We start from the raw sequence: 27,631 nt of genomic DNA, 5'->3' as shown, positions 1-27,631 counted from the left end.
ATATATATATATATATATATACATATAAATATATATGTATATATATTAGGGATATGACTTTTTTGCAACCTACTAGGCCTGTATCGTAATTCAATGAACTTTTATGTAAAAAGAACGAATAGATGTTTCATTTTGACATATTTTGAAAAAAGGTCACCCCAAAACCAAAAAATCGAATTTTCAATAGGTACACTTTTGTACAGTAAATGAATATTAAAGGCTGAAGATGTTGTAAGAGTCATACTCCTGTTGTTATTTTATTTATTTATGCAACATGTACTGTGATATAACAAAAAACATTATGTGATATATAATTATACAAGTATTACAAAATTAACAGTATCAAAGCGTCTAGTACAACAATATACATAACTGTCTGTGTCTATAGGCCTACTGTGTTTAGTACATGGGTCACATGATGCTCACGTCTCATAAAGAGTCTAGCGCTTATTACTTAGAATGAATCGAAGTTGCAGTTTGTCTTTCTTTCTGCAGGAAGCATACAGGTCTTGCATCACCTTGATTGCACGTTCAGCTATCTGATTACTTCGTGGTATGTCGATGACGGATGGCTCTTTCTTCCAGTGATTTTTGAATGACTGCAATGCCTTTTTGTAAGGCTTCAATACATCAGATAAATTCTTGAAGTCATTGTCATTGTACTTTTGACTACTAAACCAATGTTCTGCCCACTCATATGAAATGAACCTGCAAACCTTCTCCAAATTCTTTCTCGCTTCAGGCATAAGAATGAACGCCAGAATGGCGAGAATGGCTCTTGAGTTCCATCTGGCATTGCTCATATTAGGAATGTTCTGAAAGTGAATCAGAGGGAAGTTTCTTTGTTCTTCATAGAACCTAAACACTCTTGTTAAATGGTACAAAAACTTCATATCGTCTTTCCACCCTGATTTATCAAGAATTTCTACAGTTCCATTCACAAACTTATCCTTCAGTTCATCATACTTATTCAACAGTTCAGACACAAATGGGTATTCAATGTTTGGAGATTTGGTATCACCCCCAAGTTCTTCGTCCATCACCAGACGGAGAATCCTGTCTAGTACGTGATGCTGACAACCGATAAATTGTGGTATTGTGACACCCTTTAATTTAAACATACGTTGCAACTTCACAACAACTCCATTTCTCTTCCCAGTATTGACGTTTGTTGTATCAGTAATGATCATCTTAATTGAATTCCACAAATTGTATTCATCAATAAGTTTGGCAATTTTTTCAGCAACAGTTTCAGCTTTGCCATCTTTTAAACGCAGTGCATCAAGTTTCACGTCAGTTCTTTCATTCTGAAGTACAACTACCTGATATTCCTTATCATCTATTCGTTTGCCGTCAAAGTGTAAGGACCACTGTTCCATTTTAAGTTGTTGTATCATTTCTTTTTTTAATTTACCTGCCTCTTTGAATATGGACTTGTAAATTGCTGATTGACTTGGAGTTGGAATATCAATACCTTGTTGTGATAATACATTGCATATTTTAGCAGCTTTCTTTGTGGAAACTCCACTTGATGTAACCATACTTACAGCAAATTTACTTTTGTAGTGCTTTCTAGTTTTTTTCTGAGTGTCCTCATCATCGTCTTTATCACCGTCGTCGTCTTCATCATCTTCACTCTTACTTTTGCAGTTTTCAGATTCAGTACCACTGTCTGTGGTAGACAGGACTTGTGATGTGGAAGGTATTGCTGTTCCAGACTGGACTTTCCTTCTCTTGGAAGGGTGAATGGTTTCTTTACTTGCCACTTGTCCTGTTGAGTACCCCACCTGTCCTTTACTTTCTTTTTGTAGGTGGTATAGACGTTTATCTTCCGAGGATAACCACTGGCCATTCACTTTCGTGATGTCAAATAATGCATTGAGAACATCATATTTTCCACGCTTGACACATTCATCATAGACCTTCAGCACCTTCATAAGCTTTGCTCTTATCAATTGATCAGACACACGTGGAAAATTCAGTTTATTGTCCCACAATTTTGTAATTTCCTTAGAAATTTGGTCTATTCGTTCTTTTCTTCCTTTAAAATATGCTCCGAAAAACTGGTATCTTCCTACGATCTGCAATTGAAGTGGTATTCTGGATTTTTCATCGAGTGAATGTTCTTCTATAGCCACGCTTCCTCTTCTTCCAAGTCTTCTTGTTCTTTGTTACTGTGGTATGACTTTTCTTGTGAGACATCATATAATATTGTTACGACTTTACGGATAGCTGAGCGTAAATATCCGTTTAATAAAGTCGTTTAATTAATAAAATACTTTAACTGTATAGTAATCCAATTATAGTTCGATAATCCAGTCAATTGTTGATAACAGTTCGATAATCCAGTCCGTATCCTAACGATAATGCTACAACTACTTATACTTCGTACACTTACAGCGTCTTTAGTTCGCTACAGTAGTTCCTTATTAGCTCAGTTACACGCAGAGTACTTCATAGAACTATTCACATTATCAACACTGAGCTCTGACAGCAGCTCGCTTATATAATTATTTAGAGCTTCCAGAATGTTCTACTAAGTTCTATAATCTTCTACAGTCTGTTACAGTCGTCTATATCACCGTGGTAACACAATGACGTCATCACATAACAATTCCAAGTATTTGTCGGCACACGGCCGTTTCGTTGCCATGGTAACGTGTGGCGTTATATTTATAAATTCATAACAAAATAATGAAATAAATAGAATTAAGCTGAGAATTAAGCTTAAGATTAAAACATCGGTCAAAAATGAATGTATAAAAATGGTAAATCAAATTTTTATTTTGGGGGTGACCTTTTTTTGTTGCAGAAAGCTATTTGGGCCTTTTTTCATGATTTTAGGTAAAAGTTCATCGATTTATGATACAGGAAACATTTTATTTGAAAAAAAATTAAAAAGTCATATCCCTAATATATATATATATATATATATATATATATATATATATATATATATATATATATATATATATATATATATATATATATATATATATATATATATATATATATATATATATATATATATATATATATATATATATATATATATATATATATATAGATATATATATATATATATATATATATATATATATATATATATATATATATATATATATATATATCTGTGTGTACATATTATCTAAAAATACCCATTAAAATATTTAGCTGTTTAGTAACAGTAACTAGCTAATAACAAAAGTATTACTAACATTGACTGCTAAACAATTTCCACCCCGAAATGATCTAAAACACATATACTTCTGCTAAACAAATCGTTGCAAAATAAATTTTTTACTACTTTCCTGATGATTGTGGTAACACATGAAACTCTGAGTAGCAATATTATATAATAAATATTAGCAATTTAGCTAATTCCTGCTACTGCGGGTAGCAGTAATTAATATATCATACTATATAGCTCTAGTTTATCTATTGAGTACTCTTTCAAGTATACAAAAATATATATGATAATAAAAAAGTATTCACTTAGTATTTACATGTAGACCATATATACACTATTATTATTTTATTGAAGTAATGATCTATTTGACTACAGCCACAACAATTATTCCAAAATTTCTCTTATATATCTTGAATAAAAGTATAAAGTTAATGATTACTATGACCCAGCCAGGAAATTAAAAAATTATGTTATACATTAAAACAATTAAATTAGATTCCATTCTACTCTAAAAGTACCCAAAAAACACACAAACACAACAAACACACATACATATAAGCTAAAAGCCAACTTGGTGAAAAGCTAAGTTCTTCAATCATTTTCATTAATGAATCTATAACTGCTTAAAAAATAATGAAACAATAATTTGGAAAAAAAAACATTGTTTATTGGTTTAGAACTTGTGCTTTAAACAAAAACTTTTAATTTTTTGCAGTCTCAGCACTACACAGTGGCCATTCTAGTAATACCAAATCAGGGGTTCGCCTCAGTGACAAAAAATCAGTAATCAACATTAGTGACACTTAATTTCAAATAAATTGAAATTAGGTTCCACTGAATTACCAAATTGAAATTGAAACTCAAAAATGCAAATATACATTAAAGTTAACATTCAAAACTAGAGTATATTACTACAAGCAAGATCTTAAAATGGTATAATCATAAGCAGTCAATATTAGATGCATTTTGTGGAAAATTGGTCATGAAAAATATGAACCTGAGTTGAAAAAAAAATTAAGACAAGAAAGTTGAGAAACTTGTATATTTGCTAGTTAGCAATTAAACAAATTAGCAATTAAACAAGTTAGCAATTAAATTGAAAACACTTAGCAACTAAACAAGTTAACTAGAAACATTGGCTTGTTAACGTACAACTACAACATAAAATTAACAACACCGTTATAGGACTCTGAGGCTTTTCAGATTGTAAATAAAAAAAGAATAAACCTAAATGGAAATATTGTTAGTAACATTACCTGACCATCTGCTGTCAAGTGAACATCTAATTCTAGCATCTGTGTTCCCACTTCTATTGCATGACGAAAAGCTGTTAATGTATTTTCTAAATTTTCTCCAGCCCCTCCACGATGACTTATGTGCTGACTTGAAAATAATACTTTCTTTTTCTTGTGAACTAAACAGGGATTATGCAAAAGAATCAAGGATGCCGACAAATAACCTCCTGCAAAAACTGCAAGCCCAAGTTTAAACATTTCTTGTTCTACGCACATTTAGTTTAGTTATTTCAAAACCAGCAATCAATTAATTTTTAGGTATAAAAGAAAAACTCACAAAGTACAAAATATCCTCATATTTTGATCTGAATTTTTAATTTATGTAGTTATATATTGAAAGAAAAAGTTACTACAAAAAAAGCTTTTTGAACTTTTGAATCTGTGTCACCCTGTGCCTCAAAAGAAGCCTTATTATTAAGTGTTATTAGTATTCATTAACCAAACAAAAAAACATAAACAGCATCTCATAAAAAATTGTCCTAAATAAACCTTGTTATAATAAATATTTTAAGTTTTTGTTAAAAAAGGATTATTTATAAATAGAGACCTTTATATTATTCATTTATTATTTTTGAGATTTTACTTTTTTGACTTTTCACGTTAATTTGAAGTATTTTTTAAAAAATTTTTTCTAGAATATTAATTATAAAACTAAGTAGTTAACAGATTATTAGAGTAAAATCTAATAAAATTTATTTTTACACAATAAGCTCTTTTTAAACAACAGTAAATGGCTGGGACCAGGGCCCTGACAATAGTTAAATATGGGACTTTTTACAAACTTAGCCCTGGCAAAATTATAAAATTTAGCAGCGATTGATAGCCAGGGCTAGGAAAAAATTTATAATACAATATAAATTATATCTTATAAATTTATACACATATTTACAATTTATTAAATACTGGTATATAATATGAATATGTATGAATATAAACATATATATTTGCTGTTTAACAATATGTTGACATACAATATCCTTACATATTTATACAAGTTGCCAAAATTAAGGAATAAATATTTTTTTAACTGAAGATGGTTAAACTATACAACATTTATGATTCCATTAATACAAACAGACAACCCTACTGTATTTTTGACCATAATTTGTCTTCATTGATTATTGGGGAAAAAACCAGTTTTGTCGCAAAAAGAGGCAACCTGTTTCTTAAATTGAAATACTATGATTCCTTAATTGAAACAGCTTGCTTCTTTTTAAAAAAACCCCAGTAAACTCAACAGAAATTAATTAAAAATTATTTTGATCTTTACAGCAACAAATCTTCGTTTCCAACAAAGCTGCAAGTAACCACTTTTAGAGTTGGAAATTACTGGAACAGAAAAGATGAAGTTTATAAAGCTAACAATTAACAGTTGACTTAAAAGATTGTAATTATATGAATCAGGAAAACAAGATGAAGAGATCAAATTCCAAAAACTGATGTTCGAGGAAAAAAACTAGATAAATAAGAATTTTTTAAGCACTTAGGAACAGTCATAGTAAAAGGATGAGACTTAATTGAATGACGAGTAACACGAGAATGAATTTTAGTAGATAGCACTAGAGACGCTAGCTCTTTAGAGCAGTGTCCATTATAGTATTTATAGAAAAGAGAAACAACATTATGAAGATGTGACAATGATTAAAGGTTGTCTACAACAGCAGGTCCAACAATGTTTAGAATGCACTTTTGCACCTTGTCCAAAAGAGAAAGGGCATTATTGGAAGATCCACTACATATATAGCAGCAGTATTTAATACAAGGACAAATTTGAGATTTATAGAGATAAAGAATAGAGGCCAGAATAAGGAAGTAGTGAGCACGATAAAGAGATGCAACTTTGGCAGATACTAGTTTTGCAATGGATTTGATATTTGGTTTCCAAAAAAGAGTTGGAGTTAATCCTGGAAGACAAAGGGTACACAACTCATCAAGTACATTACCGTTCATAAATATAGGAAGATCTAGATTGTTGTTATTATGACATTCTTTTATTTTATCACTAAATAAACTCACTAAATAATCACTAAACAAACTATTATTTTTGAAGCTTATTTTTATAACTATTTATTTTTAAATTGCACCTGAACTATTTCTTCAATCTTTTGATTTTAACACTGATTAAGCAAGAAAAACTTTATAGTGCTGATCCAAGAAAACTTTGAATTATTTTGTTGTATCTCTGTCATATCATGCTTGCAGCAATTTGTAAAATATTTTGTTACTTGCATTTTAAATCCCATTGTGTTAAACATGAAAATACTTTTTATTGATTGTTTTATTGATTGATCACACTAGTGAACATCAAACTAGATCATCTAAAAAATAAATCACAAAAAAGCTTTATATTAATGGTACACCTGCAATTTAAAGGGATAACTTTCGATGCCTCTCAAATCATAGAAAATAAAACATTTTACTAGAGGAATACAAAATATAGCCATGAGACATTTTATTTTCAAAATAAATGTAAGTGTTCTGATTTCTTCAACTCTCCTCTATTTATATGGTGTAGTATTTACTGAGAGAGAAGATAATGATCAGATGGATGTGTGGTGTGACTCTAACAGCTCAATAAAAAAAGTCATGATCTTAACAGAGATTAGGAATAGTTTCAGAGAAGATTAAAGTGGTTTGGGTATGTTGACCAATAAATATTCAAATGATTTGAGTATCATGTAGAGAGATAGCAGTTTCATGAGAAATAAGAAGATGTAGAAATAAGAAAACTTGAAGAAAGTGCATATGGTATTAACAAGCTTCAGTTAAGGAATGTTCAGTTAAGATGCAAAAAAGAAAAGATGCAAAGCATCTTCTTTCCTTAACTGAGCTAAGATTTTTTTTGCAAGAGAAACTGGGGAGGCTTTTGCAAATTGGGGAGGATAAAGCAATGATCATAATCATGATGAAGCAATGATGATCATGATCATGATTGTGATGATAAACATGATTAACATGATGATATTTATATATTTACATACAAATATAACATAAAATTTAAATAAAAATAACATATCTTAGGATGTATCCTAAAATGTATGTTTATGCAGCCCCAATCACAAACCCATCTTTTATCAAACCCACCCCAAACCCTGGTCAAGTATCAATCCCGCTCTCTTACTGGACAGTATGGAATACCAGTTCAATTAGAAAAGAGAAAAATTTCAAACTATACTACTTAAACTCTTTTTAAAAAAATAAGAGAATATGTCATTTGCAAAACTTTGTATACTGTCTAAAAATAGTACTTCAAAATATTTGTAAAACTTTGTATACTGTCTAAAAATAATACTTCAAAATATTTAACAACTTTAACATACACAAATTTATTAACATATTTTAAACAATAAATATTATAAACGTTTAAAATTCTTTGAAAACAATAAATAAGAAAAATTCACAACATTTACCTATTAATTACAGCAGTTAACTAAATAAAATTGTATAAATGAACAAGTAAAAAACATTTATAAAAAAATTATTGGGGAGATATTGTTTTATAACCAATTTTCTTATTAAGATATTTGGATAATCTTGTTGGATAGTCTGTCATGATTCCATCGACTTTTAAATATTCAAAGCAATATTTAAAATCATCTTCTTTATTAATGACCCAAATGAAAACTTGTATGCCACGTTTTTGAAGGTGTTTGTAAAGAGTCGGGCTTCTTAATAACCAATCACATATATGTAAAATAACTTTAAAAAACATTGGAATATCTGGGTGTCTTAAAAATGCCCGAATAAATGGTATTTCAAAGAAATGTTCTTTAATACTAAGAAAAGGTAAAATTCCAAGGTAAAAAGACACAACCAGTAAAATAGCTTGCTTAACAGAAAAAAAATATGGAATATTTCTTTCTTTTCTATACAATAATTTTGCAGTTTTATTATTAACAGACCCCAATGCTATCAAATTTTTTCTATTATACTTTTCTATCAGTTGAAGAACCTCATTTACTAAATTTTCATTATGAGTCTTAACATCTATGTTTATAGGCATTGTTGGAAACTCATCAAACAAATTTTGAAGTAAAGGTATCTTTCTATCATTGTTTGAACAAGTAGTAGTTTCATTTGGATTAAAAGTTACAGTCAAAGTGTGAAGTAACAAAGGCAAATCGTTATAATTTAAATCTGAAATGTAACAATCTTCACCAGTTAACCGCTGCAAATGATTATCATGAGATATAACAACCTAAATCAAAATTTTATTATTTTAATATAAATAACTAGAAATTACAATACTTTCAATAACTCAACAATATAATTAAATATATCAATATTTTTTCCCCCTTATTGCTCTTTTTAATCAAGCTGGGTAACATTCGGACAAAAAATTTAACCTTTAAATTTCTGGTTTGGATTACTTAAATAAACTTTTTTTGTAAACATTGATTTAGATTTTTTTTAATTAATTAATAATCTTTTAATCCTTAATCTTTTAATGTGCTAACTATATGGCTATGCCAATATATAACAACAACAACAACAACAACAACAATAACAACAACAACAACAACAACAACAACAACAACAACAACAACAACAACAACAACAATAACAATATATATTCTGAAATAAAAGTTTACATTTCATGGTTGTTTACTAATAGTTTGAGGACTAATCTAAGGTAATGTATATATGCATATGTTCTTGCTTGGTCATTTTTAATTTTAACATTATCAGGTCAATTTTAGGTTGTTTTTTTTTTAATTGTTTTAAAAACTTTTTTTTTCAAGTTTCTTTTTTATTATTTGATAGACTGCCTGCCCCAACTAAACCCACAGTCAATGTAGCAGCACTTCCTTGGAGCAGCAGGCTATAAGATAGTCGATGTAGCAGCACTCACTTGTAGCAGCAGTCTATAAGATAGTCAATGAAGCAACACTCTGCGCATGTTATACAGTAAAAAAATAAAAATTAAACATTCAAAATGCTTTTATTTTTTAAAAAATAAAATTAAAACATTCAGAATGTTTTTCAAACTATTCTAGTTTTTTAATTTTAGTTTTTGTGGTTTTTTAAAAAAAACATTAAATTTAATTAGTTTCCTCAATTAAATTATGCGTTTTGTTGTAATCAAACCTTAATTATGTCAGTTTATATACCATAGACAAGCTAACAGCGATTTTTTTACCGCAAACAGCATATTTAAGGCCATTACTATTGGTATATATATATATATATATATATATATATATATATATATTATATATATATATATATATATATATATATATATATATATATTTATATATATACATTTTTTTACTTATTTAGATCAGCATTGTCCTAATATATTGTGCATATTTAAATATGCTAAATTTTTTTTTTTAAGCATCTTGACATCCAACAAAGCTGCAAGCAAGCACTAATAAAAGTTGGAAGTTACTGGAAGAGAAAAGATGATGATTATAGAGCAAGATAACGATTGACAGACGACTTAAAGGATTGCAAATTATATGAATCAGGAAAGCAAGACGAAGGAAGCGAATTCCAAAGAACTGATGTTCAAGGAAAAAAACTAGACAAATAAGAGGTTTTGGAGCACTTAGGAACAGTCACAGAAAAAGGATTTAATTGTGATTAATTTGAGATTTAATTGTGATTTAATAACGAGTAACACAAGAATGAGTTTTAGTAGATGGCACAAGAGACACTTGTTTTTTAAAGCAGTGCCCATTATAGTATCTGTAAAAAAGAGAAAGAAAAGCAACATTACGACAATGTGATAATGGTTGGAGGTTGGCTGCATAAACAGATCCAACTATGTTTACAATGCGTTTTTGCACATTGTCTAAAAGAGAAAAGACATCATTAAAAGATCCGCCCCAGATATGGCAACAGTATTCCATACAAGGCCGGATTTGAGATTTATAGAGATAATGAATAGAATCCGGAGTAAGAAAGTATCAAGCTTGATAAAAAGATGTTGCAAAATTAGCATCAACCTTAGTAGATACTAGTTTTGCAACAGATTTGGCTGAAAACAATTGAGTTTAGCTGAATTAAAGTTCACTAGCCACTGTGAGCTCCATGCTGTAGCAGAAGTGAGATCCTTTTCAAGCTCAAATGCCCCCTTTAAGCATTCAGAGAGTGTTGGCTTCTAATCGACAAGAATAAATGGTAGTATCATCAGCAAACAATGTCACCTTAGATGTGAGAATATCTGGAAGATCATTAATGTAAATTAAAAAAGAGTATGGGGCCAAGGACTAAACCTTGAGGAACCCCTGAAGTTACAGAATAAGAAAAAGATATCTGTCCATCTTCTAGGACAACTTTTATACTACGATTAGAAAGGAAGGATTCAATAATCTTAAAGATGTTGCCAGATACACCACAAGAAAAAAAGCTTATGGAGAAGACCAGCATGCCAAACTTTATCAAAAGCTTTCGAAATGTCAAAAGTGATGGGCTTAACCTCTCCACCTTTATCTAATGCACAATAAAACCTATCAGTTATTACTGTTAGCAAATCAGTTGTAGAACGAGAAGCTCGAAATCCATATTGATGGTCAGTTATTAGATCTAAGATGAGAAATTGAGTGTTTGTTAATTAAAGATTCAAAAACCTTGCTTATGATAGGAAGAAGACTAATGGGATGGTAGTTAGACAAAACTGATCGCTCTCCAGAATTTTTGAAAATGGGGATAACAGATGCCGCTTTCCAGCAGGTTGGAAAACAAGACTCTGATAAGCACTCATTGAATAGTTTTGAAAGTATAGACAACAGCTCCGGAGAACACTTCTGCAAGACTATAACAGGTATATTGTCCAGGCCACAAGCTATAGAAGAGTCTAAGCAGGAAATCACTTTTGATACAGAAGCTGGAATGATACAAATGACAAGCAATGGATCAACTTATTTGTTGGCAATATCAGGTAGAACACAACTAGCAGAATAAAGAGATGATATTGATGAAAAGTTCTTAGCAAACAATTCAGCTTTGTCTTTAAGTGATGTGACAAAGTCTGAACCATACAAGAGAGGTGCAATTACAGATTTGCCCTTATTATTGATACTGTTAAAGATTCTCCAGAAGTCACTAGAGCCTAATTTTTGTGATATAATACGAGATTTCATGACCTGAGAATAGAGGGCTTTGGCATGAGACAAAACTTTTTTATAATGGTTTCTAGCAGTAATAAACAGACATCTGTTTTCTGGAGAATTGTTTTGCTGATAGATATGGAAGTAGGTCTGGTGAACTTTGCAAGAGATAAGACTCAACAGAAGAAAAGTTACTTCGAAGACCACGAATATTAGTGAATGATAGGTTTAGAGAACTTGGTAATAACGATGGTTTTTTGTGTTTTATAGTTTTTGATACTTTATTCATTTTTAAATTTGTTAAAGAACTTGACTCAAAGCATAGATAGTACTCAGTACACTGTTTAATAGCCAAAGCAATTGCCTCATTACTATTAATAAACCCTAAGTCATAACAAAGGACTCCAAATGTGGCCTCGGCAATGCACACCAAAAGTACAAACAGGGACACCATCCATGCTCAACATGGCACTGATAATACTTTGATATTTTTCAGCTGTTGATGGAATCAGCCTCTCTGAGAGCTACCACAGAGTTTAGGAAACCTGACTACCAACCGGCCTCAGAACCATAAAACTGAGTTTTAGAGCTGTAACCTCATTAGGAGATAATAGAATGAGTTGCCTAGTCATAAAAACAGAGACACAAGCAAAACCCATGCATTGAGTCAAGAAGATCCAGTATTCAACAACCTAAACTGGAAACAATGTATTAAAAGTTCATCTGCGACAGCCTAATAAATGAAGAAGGTGTGTGAGGCTGGTCAACAGATAGAACCTGTTTACCCCTTAAGTCTTTGCCTAGGAGGCCTTCTACAAGATAGTAGCTGGATGCATTTAACACCTGCCCAAGATGAGTAATTTTTATTGAGACACCATTTCTAGAATTCACTCAACCAAGAGCCCCAAGGCAGGGGGTGTTTTAAGTCAGAGTTGGCATCTCCTAGCCTTTGCCTAAAAAGACTTATCCTACAAGGCAGCAGGACATGAAGCAGATTTTACTGGGTTACATGTTACCAGTAGCAGGATAACCTGACCTGACATTCCAATAGCCATTCATTCAAAATGCCAAAATTGCCATTTATTCAAAATGCCAAAATTCATTAAAAATCATTCAAAATGCCAAATTAAATCCACAAGTTCTTCATATATAGATAATACCTGCTTAAACCTTTAGTTGATGAATGTACTGTGCAGCTTCCTATTTTAGTATGACAATATCATTGACATTTTAAGCAGTCCTACATATATATATATATATATATATATATATATATATATATATATATATATATATATATATATATATATATATATATATATATGTATATATATATATATATATATATATATACATATATATATATATATATATATATATATATATATATATATATATATATATATATATATATATATATATATATATATATACTTTTTTATTTCACCTCCCCCAAAGATCCTGAGTTTAAGAAAGCTACTGAGTCAACAGTCAAGAAAGCTACTAAGCCTAAGGGTTACTACAGTCAAGAAAGCTACTCATTTTTATTTTATTTGCTTAATTCTAAACTTGAATTGAGCTTGGCACTTCTTGCTAACAAAGCAACAACTATTTATTTATTTCTGTTATCAAGAAGGCAAGTAGTCTACTTTTAAAATAAAGATTTTTTTTAATTAAAAATTATTTATAAAAATAATTTCAACTTCTCAATAATACAAAGGAAACATTTCCTCATATTTACTAAACAGTAAAAAAAGTTATTGAAAAATTTTAAGATTAATTTTACCTGTGAATCAGCTGTTAATTGAACATCAATTTCAAACATCTCTGTACCTTGACTTGCTGCATGACGAAATGCACTCAGTGTGTTTTCCAAATTTTCCCCAGCACCCCCTCGATGACTTATATGTTTACATTTAAATGGATGTTTTTTCTTCTCATGAAGTAGATGTGGATTGATTAAAAAGATAAATGATGTCATAAGATAAGTAATAAAAACACCAAGAACAACCCATAGCCATATCATTTTATTTTTTGGAAAAATCTTTATCAATAAAAATATTTTTAATGCAATCAATTTTCAAAAACTTGTTATCATTTCTATTGCTAACTTAGTTTCTCTAAAGTAGTAATAATAATAATAATTATAATGATATAATAAATTTTTGCTGTACACAAGACAAATTTAATGTAAGCCTAAAAATTGTCTTAAATTTTGTTTATCTTGGCAAAATACAGTTTCTTTTTTAATTAAATTTTTATTTTATCTTGTTTATTTTTGAAATGATTAAACATGCTTTTGAAGTTGTTTACATTATCTAAATTAATTACCTCCTCTATTGACTATTCTATTTGTGAACTATTCTGAATTGTGAAGAAGTTGAATTTTATGGAAGAGCAAATGAGTTGTTTTTATATTTTCTGTGTATGACTTTTTATTGCATACTTAGTTATTCAAGGAGGATGATTCCTCTGAACTTTATACATATTTTTATATCTTTTATAATATTGAATCATATTACCTCTTGTATTTCTTGTTTTCAAAGTAAATAAGTTAAATTTTTTTAAGTCTGTCTTTATAGCAAACACTCTTTAAACTAGTTACTCGTGTAGCCCTAAATTGTATGTTTTTAAGTTTACCAATGCCTTTCAGGTAATAAAAATTCTATATAGGTGCTCTAAATTCCAAGTGTGACAAACTAATGACATGTATAATAATTTCATTGAACTTTCATTGAATTGCGAAAAAGAGTTCTTTAAAAGAGCAAGCTCTTGCAAATATCCATTGATCGAAATCATAACACTAAGATCTCTTTCTGAAGAAAAGATCTCTGCACAACTGAAACATTTTTCTAAATCATATCGAGTGTATTGCACATTAAATAACTACAGTTCAAGTTTGCTTTTTCTTTATTGAAGTTGAATAGCCATTTTTTGTTCCATTCAACCAGCTTACTCAAGTCTTGCTGTACGTTTGACTGTCTTCAACTGTATTAATGACTGAAATAATTTTTTTGTAATTGGCATATAGTTTGCCATGATTAGTTATATTACGTGTTAAATCATTTACATAGATGACAGATAACTATTCTTTGTGTTTGTTCTCTCAGAAAATCTTTAAACCAATGTACTAAATGTTCTTCAATGCCATATGATTATGCAAGTAATTTATGCGCAATTAAGTCAAAAGCTTTAGTAAAGTCAAATTAAAAAAAAAAAAAATTCTCTTTTTGAGACATGCTAAGTTAGTAATAGAAATGATAGCTTTGTCTGTTTAACCTGTTTTCATAAACACATAACTTAAACACGGATATTCTAAAAAAAACCTGGACTGCATACTGATAAATCTTGTAAATATTTTATTGTTATCTAAAATTTATTTTATATTAAATATAAATGCATATTTGTGTATGCATATATATGTATATATATATATATATACATACATACATACATACATACATACATACATACATACATACATACATACATACATACATACATACATACATACATACATACATACATATATACATACAGGGGTTAAAGTAGAGGAAACGCCGCTCCTCCTTAGCCAACAAATCCCAAAGTCATATCCTTTCTCTATATATATTTTTGCAACCATTCCACCAACACACTGTGTTTTGTTGTTTTTTTAATTTGATTGTCTAAAAACAAGGCAAATCCTAATTTATTTCATTAATAGAAGTAGAAGATCATTGATTTTTATTGAAGTTAAACAGCTATTTTTTGATTTAATATAAGACTCTGCGAGGGAAATCTTTTTTGTTTTACTTACAATTAATTTTAAAGTTGCATAATTTATGGATGATCCAAAAGAACTTGTAATAAAATAAAATAATTAGAAAATACGAGTTTAAAAGAATACTTTCCAGCAATTTCAAGTATTTTAATGGCATCAATTAAACTTTTAAAGACATTAATCGACACGCCTAAAAAATTTTTATGCCAACTCAGATTGCCAAGATTAAAACGTCATTCTTCATCTATGATCATACCTGTGAGCTATGTATAATATAAAAGGGGCTTTTCGATCATGAATATTATCTGTACATCATGATTGTAAGTAGTAATTTTGGTCATAATCCAATAAATGACTTAATTTATGAGGTAGAGGGGCTACTCCCAATTATTTTGAACACACTCTTTAAACTTTTTAACATTGTTCTACTTGATTTCCTATTCTACTTCAAATCCCTGTATATATACAATGCTCGAAGTGGGGCGGGATACAGTGAGATGTCATCTTGTCACATTTTTATAAAGTATAAACCATCCCGCCACCTTTTTATAAATCTCTATATATAAAAATGATTAGGCTGAATGGTATTTTTTAATTTGCCGAATACCATCCCGTTACTTTTTCTCACCAACTTTGACCACTGTATATATATATATATATATATATATATATATATATATACATACATACATACATACATACATACATACATACATACATACATACATACATACATACATACATAAATACATACATACATACATACATACATACATACATACATACATACATACATACATACATACATACATACATACATACATACATACATACATACATACATACATACATACATATATACATGCATACATACATATGTGTATATCTAATAAGATAAAATAAAAACTAAATATTTTTACATATAGCTACATTATTTTTTATCTTATTTGGTCAAACATATACAGCTATGACATCATTTGAGCACTCTTAATAAACCAACGCATACAGGAAAATAACTTTAGTTGTAAAGTCTATACACAAGTACAAATCTCCTAATTAGACGCTTCCATTTATGCTCCAGTGTAAAGGTTAAGTTGTTTAAATTGTATTACATATGATGCTCCTCTGTGGCAAAGTTATAATGTTAAAATAATGACACACCTTCAGTAATTTTATAACAAATGTGCTAAAAACTTGATAGTGCTTTATCTTTCATGTAACTCCATCAACCACACATAAAACAAAATAATTGATGGTCAGCAAACTAAATAAAAATTTTAATTTCTGTTGAACTTGTGCAGGACTTGTTCTGCTCAGAATAATCAGCTTTTTCAAAGATTTCAGAAACTGCAACTCTGTGCAAATCATAGGTTTAACAAGCATATCAATATATCAAAATATTTTAAAAAACCTACCACCTTTATAAGTTTGCATTTTTAAAAATGCAGATGCATTATTTTCTTATCTTTGACATATCACATTTCTATTTTATCATAATAATAAGATTTATATATAAAAAAAAAGAATTTGGTTTTGAAATATGAAAAATAAAATATAAATGTTTAAACTTGCTTTTGTTAAATACTAGTAACAACTGGTCTAGAATTATGTTTTGCTTTTCAACGTAGCTTTGGAATAAATTGCTAATGCAATAAAAAATTAATAACGACCTGGATAAAAAAAATGGATTTGTATGTTAAATAAGTTTAATATTTAGATACCATAAATTTAAAGGAGTTACAATTTAAAAAATTTCCTCACACTAGACATTAAAATTTTTATGTCTAGTGTGAGAGAAAAAAAGACAAAGCTTTTTTTTTTTTTTTTTTGGAAAAGTCTATTGTTATCTTATTATCTTATATTTTAAATATTAATTTTCTTTTTTTGTATAAAACACTTATTAGATGCTTGTAGTATCCCTAATTAAAATATTGATCTATTTGTCTGTATATTTAGAAATAAAAGCTTAATTATTTTATGAGCTCTTTATACTGGTAATTATGTTATTATTACATTTCCTTTTAAAAAGGAAATGTTAACTTTAAAATAAAAACATTAAAGTAAATAAATTGTATTGTGTATGTACAAATATGTATTTATGTTAAAGTGCTCACGCAATTTACTTACATCATAACTATATGGTTATATTAGTAATAACTTTTTAGGCACGTACAACATTTATTGCAATATATAGTTACAATAAAATGTTTGATATAATACACAAGGTACTCAAATGCTGATTTACAAAATCCCATGACATACAGCTTCTTTGTCAGCAACTATGTTTTATTTGTTATAAATCCTTTACTAAACTTCAACTCGTCGAATTGTTTTTGTTTACTGTTTATAATTGTTTAAGGAACTGAATTATTTTATTAGACGGATTGAAGTGTTTACACATCTTAGTGTAATTTGCGCGTGCGTAATTTTATTATAAACTATCATTAAAATGACCTTTGCTGAGTTTATAGATAAAGTGCAGTCAGTTTTTTATAAAAAATTTTTTTTTTTTTGCAAAACATCATATGGTCATTTATAACCATTCATATCATAACAACGCATAAATAAATTTTGAAAAATTTTCTTCATGCAAAAAATTTGCTTATTTCAACTTTATCAAGTGTTATAACAAAGACGTAGACAAACTTTTTAGATGTTTGTCTTTCTGGGAAAGAGTTGTTTCCCAAGTTCTCTTTCCAAGTCCAAGTGACATTTCAAAAAGTGAAATAAATTTTTTTCTTTAATGAACTTGAAAAAAAACTTATACGAGAAATACAAGATCGTTTATGATATAGGACGTGTAGTTTTGAATTCCACGAGTGAAGTTTTTTCTAAAGATAACTTTTTAAATTTATTTATCAAACATCTAAAAAATTTGTCTACACCTTTGTTATAACACTTGAATAACATAAATAAATGTTGTCTGAGTTTTTTATACTTTCAGATGTGTAAATTGATGGTTTGGTTAAATTTAAAAATTTTTATTAGCTTTGTTATGTAAAAAAATAACAAAATATTTTCATGAAGAAAAAATGATGCACAAAGGATAAAAGATTTGTAAGATGTACAAAGCACTATTTATTTTTGTCAAACATTACAAAAAAAAAAATCTGGTTGATTCATGATGGTTTCTGGTTGATATTTATTCCTTTAGACAAATATAAATGCTTTATCAAATATAGTTTAATTTAGTTTAACTTAAACATAAAAGTAAAGAAATTTAAATATATATATATATATATATATATATATTTAAAAAATATCCTTAATTCTTTTTTTTAAAGTAAGTTTAATTAATTTTTATCTTTAAACGGAGGTTTTTATAGAGATCACATACTTTGGGTAAGGATATTAAGTATTTGCGACTTTTTGCTGCATAAACAGGAGAATGTGAAAAAGGATTGGAAAAAAAAAGAGCATTAAATCAAAAAAGACCCTTAAACAAAAAAAGTTTTATCAAATATAGTTAAATCAAATAATGGATAAAAAATGATATGTACAATATACATTTAACTTACATTGTATATATTTATATCAACCCCTCAGTGGTTTCATGTGTTAGACCACAATTATTCCTCATTTGTTATACATCAATAACATGCCTGGTCTTATTACTCGCTGTTGCAAACTATACGCTAACGACACTAAACTTATTTCAATGTTAAAAGAGCCATTTGACCTACAATGGTTTAAAGCTAAATTAACAGAGTAATGGAGTGGGCTGACACGTTCTAATACATGATCTTTACCAAGAAAAAATTGCAAACCATGTTTATGAAAGAATCGCCTTAACCTTCACAACAAAACATCTGTTGACAAATTTTGAGGTTCGTTTTGACAAGAAAAACAGAAATCATATTGAGATGCTAAAATCAGAACGCAATCTTTGCGTAATGGTTTCCAATTTTTTTCGGAGTCACAATAAGTAGCGCTTATACCAACATTGGAGTCAAAGTACCTAAAGGTATTTTAAACATGTATAGACTATCGAAAGATTTTGCATTGTTTACTGAACATTCTTTGACTTTATATGATGTATTGCTCAGTTGCTTGGATACCCCTTTTAATAAAAAAAAAATAAAAATAAACACTTTTGAAACCGTTGAAAAATGCCCCTTGTTTTTTTCAATGAAACCAACTCTACTTTTCAAAACAATCATAAGCAAATCGAAAAGACTTAGTAAAAAAAAAATGTATTAAAACATAAATCAAGTCAAATGTATTAGGCTACCACTACTAGTTTATACTCTTGCAAAACCTGAACCATCTGGTAATCTTCTATGTTTACCTTAACGCGTTCAGACTCATGAATTTATGCTTACAAAAGTTAATTCTCAAACTGCGTGACAATCGATTTACAACCTCCTGCCTCCTATCAGTATAAATGAACCAAACATTGTTAACATTAACACCTTTAAAACAGCATGAGTTGAATATTATTAACTCCAACTCAAAAATAAACTTGACAAATTTTTTTTGTTCTGACTCTCTTCCAATAAATATTTGATTTTTAACTCCACGCCTCTCCTATTGTTTTTATATGTTATCACAGCTATACTGCTATACTTTTTTTGTTGTTGTATATTCAGTATATAATAATAATAATGACAATAATAATAGTAAAAATTTTGTATTTATTTTGATTTTTGCACATTAATATTCTACGTAGTTTTACAATTTCATTGTTGCGGTAACATTGTGCATTTTTTTTTAAGTTAACTCTAAGTTTTATCTCTGTGTATTGGATTCTATTACTTTCATCTTAGGTCATGTCACTAATTTTAGTGACATGACTTAAGATGAAAGTAATAGAATGCAATACACAGAGACATGGGACGAGGTGGGTAAATATATATGTCAAATTATTTAAAAAATTTTAACATGCAATAAAGGCTCTTAAAAAATGCTTTAAAAGAAAACAAAAAAATTTCCATAAAATTTAATATTGTTTCTTATAAATTTTGGTGGTGTTAAATATGAAAATCTTGCTCGTTTTTCCTTATCACGCACCATTTTTTAGTTATAAAACTTTTTAAATACATAAAGAAGCGATAACTAATCTAAATTAGACTTATGTTAAAAAAATATTCAAATATATTATACGAAAGATAAAAATATAAGCGGGTGCAATCACAATTGTAGTTATAACTAATATTTGTGTAATCTAACATTTTTATTAATAATTTTATCATCAGGTTCTCACATCGATCACGACTTGACTAATACTGCTACTAGATTGGTTTTGAAGTTAGGCCTAACGCATTTTTGCGTTAGCTGGTGCAACAGCATCAAATATAGAGTTGGGCTCTTCCAAATTTTGCGCGTTTGACCCAGCAAACAGATATGGTTGGTGTCACGTTGGCATATAAGTGGCAAACTTATTATTTTAAAAAAATATATTGCAGCACAAGTAATTTTGTTGCACTGTTTACTATATAGAACTGAAAACGTTTTTAAATAATAAAGCTACATTCTTTTGTTGGTAGTTTTGAAGACAAATCTAAAGGTATACTCTTTAATCTATCTTTAATCTATCGATTTCTATCTTTATCTATCTATCTTTAATCTATCTTTAATCTATCTTTAATCTATCTTTAATCTATCGACGAATTTAAAGATATACTCTTTATTTTCTGTGAATATTTTTGTATTAAAAACGTTTTTTGTCAAGTAGAGAATGGAAATCTGAAACTAAACATATAAGCTAAAATAAAGCAACGGCTCGTTGTATTTTTAGTAAAGGTTTCCTTCTCTCTTTAAATTTTCTTATTTGATACAACAAAATTATTATTATATATGATTAGAAAATCACTGCCAGCCCTTATTTTATGAACTATTATTTTAACATATAAGTGTTTATCAATAGTGTTCGTAACGTAGTGTTAGTGTAAAAGTCTTGTAATTTTTTTCATTTGTTTTAATTAAAACTTTTTTGTTCTCTTCTTTATAAAACATTCTTTAACCTTTTTTGAATATTCTTTTTTTTAATTTTATCTCATCTCTCGATTTCTTTCCGCACTACGGCTCAAAAAAAAAAATAAATAAATAAATAAATACCAAAATTACAAAAAAATATAAAACTAAAAAACAAAAACAAAAATATATAAAATCAAAAATACAAAAAAATATAAAATTAAAAAAAATATATATATATATTAATATAAACAAAAAATAGAAATGTATACAAAGAGTTGTTAAAACTATATATTGTAAAATGGTAAAATTAAAACTGAGTTTAATGTATTAATAAACAATTGTAAATATTTATTACTTTGTAATAAAAGAAAAAAAAAAATACTCTTTAATAAATTTACTTTTGACTATAATTAGCCTCTATTTTGAGTTTGTCTATGCTATTTTTTTTAATTGTTTATTTCTTATTTTACTGTTTATTTCACCATTCATATCTTTGATTTTCGAAAACACTTACTTCTCATACGTAGTCTTTTATTTGGTTTGAGAAATATTACTGCTGAAGTGAAGAAGATAATCTTTTTTTTTTAAAATTGGGAGATTTTTTATCAAGAAATTAGTAGACCATGATTTGTAATCGTCAACCATACAGTTTGCGAAACATATGAACATCAAAAAACGAAACATGAAACCCATTTCATTTGCCTATCTTGTTAAATTTGTAAAATAATGTTTGACAAATTTAACAAGATGGGCAAATAAATAAAAGGCATGGAACGACATTTGAAAACTAATGATTTAAACGGCATTTGGTAAACCAAGGAATTATAATAGACTATTATATCTCTTTGGGAAAACTAATGACAAAAAAATCTTGATTTGAATAATTAATGAACAAGGTGGCATAATTTTAAAAAAACTTGCAAAAGAGGTAACGTATAACACAAATTAGTTAACAGTAAAGCCGTGGAACAAACTATCTTGGGAAACATTTAAAACATAAAGCACTAATGTTTAAAAAAAAGTTGTACAAACACTTTACTGGTAAAGTCTTTGTCTGATTCATGTGTTGTCTGTTAGGTTTCTGTACTTGTCAGTTAGGTTCCTGTATTAACTTCTTTAAGCAGCATTCATCTATTTGCCATTATCATATAAATACCTCCAAAATACAGGGTAGAAACTCCAAAATACAGGGTAGTAACTCTAAATTACAGGGTAAAGCAAACACAAAAATAGAAAAGGGTTGAAGTAGTTTTTAATTTCAATTAAGTTATTTTTTTTCAGTTATTACACTAAAAACCCGAGAAAATTTAAATTAGAAAAGCACAGTGAACAAACAAAAAACCTGTTGTATATATTTTTTGCTACAAAGGTGCTCAAAGAAGACCTAACGGTTTTATCACAAAGCACCGTGGAAGAGCTTCAAACTGGCTTTTAATCTTTCTTACCAATGGTACATATGTGGCTCAAAAAAACAGCGAATCTCGAATCATTCATGATGCCAGCGCTTAACCACTGCGCAACAGCTGCTTTGATATTTTGAAATAATATCTATATTATAAACATATCTCATAAATCTATAGTTAGGACTCAACAAGCATGTTGAAGAGATTTAAGCAATTGTTTATAAAGGGTCGCAGGTTGTTCAAGATTTAAAAATAACAAATTACTTTCAATGATTAAATTTTGGAACTATTTTTCATTAAAAAGAAGAAAATTTATAACATATATTGCGTAATGGGAGGTATGGTTTTAATTAAATGTTTCTGCCAATAAATAAAATTGCAGAATATAGGCAACTAAAAGGAACACCACTTGAGTTGTCACATCTTTTGCGTTTAGTAACAAACTTCCAATGTTTCCGTGGCAGTTTTAAAAAACATTTTGAAAAATGCATTAAAACGAGCAAAGCAAAGAAACAATCATACTCGCCTGTTTCTTTTGCGCAACACCATATAAAATGTAATATTCAGATAGTATTCTGTGGAAAACTGACTAGACAATAGTTTCTAATGGTATATATTTGTCAAAGCAATAACTAGGTATGTTAGTGCCACTAATTAGCTTAATTATCGTTATCGCAACAATTTAGAAGATCTAAATTGTTGCGATAGCGATCACCTGAAAAAAGTTGAGTTTTATCTGAGTTAAAGTTCATCAAACTTTAACTTAGATAAAACTCAACTTATTTCAGGTGATTGTTATCGCAACAATTTAGATCTTCCTATATTTATGAACGGTAATGTACTCGATGAGTCATCTACCCTTCGCCTTCTAGAATTAACTTTTACTTCCAATCTTTCATGGAAACCATATATTAAATCCATTGCTAAATTAGCCTCTGCTAAGGTTGCATCTCTTTATCGTGCTTGCCACATTCTCATTCTGGATTCTATTCTTTAAATCTCAAACCTATCTTTATATGGAATACTGTTGCCATATCTAAAGCGGATCTTCAAACAATGCCTTTTCTCTGGACAAGGTGCAAAAACGCATTGTAAACATGTTGGACCTGCCCTTGCAGCAAATCATCAACCACTACCACATTGTTTTAATTTGCTTCTCTTTCTTTTTTTCTATAAATACTATAATAGGCACTTCTCTAAAGAGTTTGCGTCTCTTATGCCATCTACTATAATTCATTCTCGTGTTACTCGTCATTCAATTATGTCTCATCCTTTTACTATGACCGTTCTCAAGTACTCCAAAAATTCTTATTTGTCTAGTTTTTTTCCTCGAACATCAGTTCTTCGAGTATGTATATTTAAATATACAGTATCGGACGAAAGGAGTGCAACCAAATAATGCTAATTTAGTTTCTTTATATAAAAGTGCTGCACTTTTTCAATTTAGAGAAATATTATAAAAGTATTAAATAAAGTTGATTTCTTTCTGGACAAAACAAGTGCAACTCGACAAAATGTTGACTAAGCTGTATTTCGCTATTAATATTTCGTGGCGAATCCTTTGTTGTCGATCACAGCCTTCGATCAGGTGATCAATGAAACTTTGTGGAATCGCTGCCCAGGCCTTTTGGATTTGTTCAAACAGTTGATCCTTATTACGAACACCTTCACGATTAATTCTGCGGTTGACGATCTTCCACAGGTTCTCGATAGGTTTGAGATCCGGAGATTGAGGCGGCCAATCCATCACCGATAGGTGGTTGTCTTGAAACCACTGCTTGACTACTTTTGCAGTGTGTTTTGGATCGTTGTCTTGTTGAAAAACCCATTTTATTGGCATATTCCATTCAGCATGAGGTAACATAACATCTTTCAGGATATTTTATACATAAAACAGTCCATTATTCCATCGTTTCGATGTATTGGACCTAGACCGTTAGCAGAAAAACACCCCCAGACCATTACATTGCCTCCACCATGCTTCACGGTCTTATGGCAGTAACGTAAATGGAGGCGTTTTCCGGCCGGTCGACGAACACGGCAAATGCCATCCCTCCCAATGATGTTGAACTTCGATTCATCACTGAGCAGGACAGTTCGCCATTTCTGCACATTCCAGTCAATATGAGATGTAGCAAACAGGAGTCTTTTCTTCTGGTTTTTTAGTGAAATCAGCGGTTTCTTTGCAGGGCGTCGAGAAAACAATCCGGCTTCAACAGCACGTCGTCTGATTGTTCGGTCCGATACAGGCAGCTCTAATTGTTTTTGTATCTCGACTGATGATATCCAGGGATCCTTCTTGACGGATCTGACGATCATAGAATCCGCTCTAGAAGTGGTGGAACGCGGTCTTCCACCTTTGTTATCTGCAGCCAACTTCCCCGTAGAACGATATTTGGAACATAGTCTTGATACGGTCTATTTTTTCACGCGATATTTATCACTAACACTTTTTTGTGACATTCCACTTACGTAATCGCCAATAATTTTCTTTCATAGTTCCAATCCAAGACTGTCGGGAGCCATTTTTGCACTTGAAGTCATAAAAATAATAAAAATAAATAATCACGCTTCTCAAGGCTTACCGTGTTACATTTACGTTGTTATGATACAATAATGCTCTGTGGAACACAACGTCTTGGTTGGATGTGGACTGTATTGATGTAATAAAACACTTGTTGTATTTCACTTCTTGTATTGATGTTCTTCGATAAAACACTTTGATAAAACTCACATCGATAAACTGTCTTAATAATACTGACTGAATTACATGTCGATTTACATGCCTCTTATATAGTAAAATAAACCTGTTCTGAAAGATTCTAGATGCTTCTTTTCGATGCTTCTGGATGATTCTGAATGTTTCTGGATACTTCTAGATGCTACTGGATGCTTCCAGATGCGTCTTATGGAAACTTCCTTTAATTATTAAAAAACTTCCATGACGTTGACACGGACCAGACTTAAGAAAATGAAACAAACCAAAAAAGTTGCACTTGTTTTGTCCGCTGCAAAATGGCATTGTCAACGAAATTCTGCCTGTGTGCTGTCACCTGATTGCTCATGTCATGGCATGCTATGACTCCAGACTCCTGCACTGTTTGCTGTGTAGTATAGTTCGTTTCGTTTTTAAGACATGTAAAATTAGGAACACTTTTTAGCATTGTTCGATGTTGGTTGCAAATGTTTTGTCCAATACTGCACATGTCGTTTGTATATTTATATATACATATTGCATTTACTAAGAATTTTTTGTGCGAAAAAAAAAAATCCTTGACCCGCTACTGATGTATAGCTCAGACGCTGCAACCTTCAAATACAAAACACATAAATTTTTGATACCCATGTTTGCTTATATTTAAAACTTATAAAAGCCTAAGCCCAACTTTCTTAGGGCAAGCTAACGCGAATTGTTAAAAAATATAAGCTTTTTAATTATAGCATTATTTAAAGAATAACGACGACTTTAAACCAAACAAAAGAAATAAAATGACAAAAAAGTTCTATATACAAATCCATTTAATACATAGTACGGTACATGCAGCTAGTATAAAACAGAATTATTAACAAAAAGAGTATTAAAAAAATTCGAGAGGAAAAGATGCAACTTTTAATATACGTTATCGAATCAATCAGTAAATGTATATCTGTTGTTGCCGCGTTAATATATATGTATATGTATGTGTGTGTGTGTGTGTGTGTGTGTCTTTATATATATATATATATATATATATATATATATATATATATATATATATATATATATATATATATATATATATATATATATATACACACACACACACACACATACGTATTTATGTATATATATACATATATATGCATATATATGTATATATATGCATATACATTTATATACATATATATGTATATATATGTGTGTGTATATATATATATATATGTATATATATATATATATATATATATATATATATATATATATATATATATATATATATATATATATATATATATATATATATATATATATATATATATATATATAGATATATATATAAAAATACATATATATATATATATATATATATATATATATATAAATATATATATATATATATATATATATATATATATATATATATATATATAACCTTTATGAAACATTACATTGCTACATTGCGCGACTTCAATCATAAAATTTTGTGTTCTAGGTTGCCATAGTTCTTATGCGCCAGATTAGAAAACAGTGATCTAGTATTTAGAATGCGCCATGAGTTATTCAGAAATTCAAAAGATTTCTGGAAACCATTTTAGATAACGAGGAACTTCCTCACTTTAAATATTATTGCCAACCATCACTGTGCATTTCAATTCGAGGCCTTTTAATATATAGTGAATCTTGTGTAACATTACTAGATTCCATCAATTGTTTATGGCGCGGGTATTGCGGATAAGATTGCATTAACGATGGCGATGAAACGCGTAAATGTTCGAGAGGCTCAGCCTTGACATTTTTATTATGCATGGGAATCGACCTAAAAAGTAAGTAATTAAGAATATTATAGAACACTTTTTTCTCGTACCAAATTCAAAAAAAAGTAATTTATGTAATAATATATAATAATTTAAATATACAATAATTTAAATACTTATAAAGATAATAGAAAACTATAAGTATTTTAGTAAACTAAGGAAAGTAGTAAAACCTTTGCATTGAATTTGCCATTTCTTGTTGATGAACCATAGATAACGAATTAGACATAGAAGGACTTTGGTACTGCAATGAATCTATTTCACTATATGGTGCAGAATAGTTTGTCGATATTCCAGAAGGAAATGTTGAAGACATCGATTGATAATTTGGCGTGGCAAGAGATGCTGAACTTGACATCAAAGAACCATTACCAGACATGTGCATTAATTGCTGATTAGGAGTATGACTTTTCTAAAAAAAAATATAAAACTAACAAAAGCATCTTTACAATTAATTTTATTTTACAAATAGTGAAAAAAAATAATCTTTT

The 27,631-nt window shown here is 29.1% G+C and overlaps 2 protein-coding genes across 4 annotated transcripts in view; both read right to left on the bottom strand.

The window, feature by feature from the left end:
* Positions 1-7,786: 7,786 nt before the first annotated feature.
* On the bottom strand, positions 7,787-14,914 carry LOC100200468 (lysophospholipase D GDPD1). The gene is made up of 2 exons (XM_065816838.1): positions 13,330-14,914; positions 7,787-8,683 (listed from the first exon to the last, which is right to left on the bottom strand). Exons 1-2 carry the CDS (start codon positions 13,567-13,569, stop codon positions 7,964-7,966), a joined length of 960 nt encoding a protein of 319 aa, XP_065672910.1. The 5' UTR covers positions 13,570-14,914; the 3' UTR covers positions 7,787-7,963.
* An 11,914-nt stretch (positions 14,915-26,828) lies between these two features.
* LOC100204453 (myocyte-specific enhancer factor 2C) overlaps positions 26,829-27,631 on the bottom strand; it is a 15,628-nt gene continuing 14,825 nt past the window's right edge. For all 3 annotated transcript variants that reach the window (XM_065816834.1, XM_065816835.1, XM_065816836.1), the window contains 2 exons: positions 27,314-27,552; positions 26,829-27,142 (listed from right to left, as the gene is read on the bottom strand). In XM_065816834.1, coding sequence (XP_065672906.1) covers positions 26,950-27,142; positions 27,314-27,552 — 432 coding nt within the window. In that variant the 3' untranslated portion in view covers positions 26,829-26,949. The remainder of the gene's footprint in view (positions 27,143-27,313; positions 27,553-27,631) is intronic.

The sequence above is a fragment of the Hydra vulgaris genome, chromosome 13 (assembly GCF_038396675.1).
Source record: "Hydra vulgaris chromosome 13, alternate assembly HydraT2T_AEP".
Classification (NCBI taxonomy): domain Eukaryota; kingdom Metazoa; phylum Cnidaria; class Hydrozoa; order Anthoathecata; family Hydridae; genus Hydra; species Hydra vulgaris.
Note: the sequence above shows the minus strand (reverse complement) of the source record. Positions and strands in the feature narration are given on the sequence as shown.

What these genes read in the sequence shown, in the direction of transcription:
- LOC100200468 (XM_065816838.1), bottom strand. Translation starts at nt 13,569, where the DNA reads ATGATATGGCTATGGGTTGTTCTTGGTGTTTTTATTACTTATCTTATG. An exon ending in AATTAACAGCTGATTCACAG is followed by an intron (nt 8,684 to 13,329) that starts GTAAAATTAATC and finishes ATTTTGATTTAG; the next exon opens with GTTGTTATATCTCATGATAA.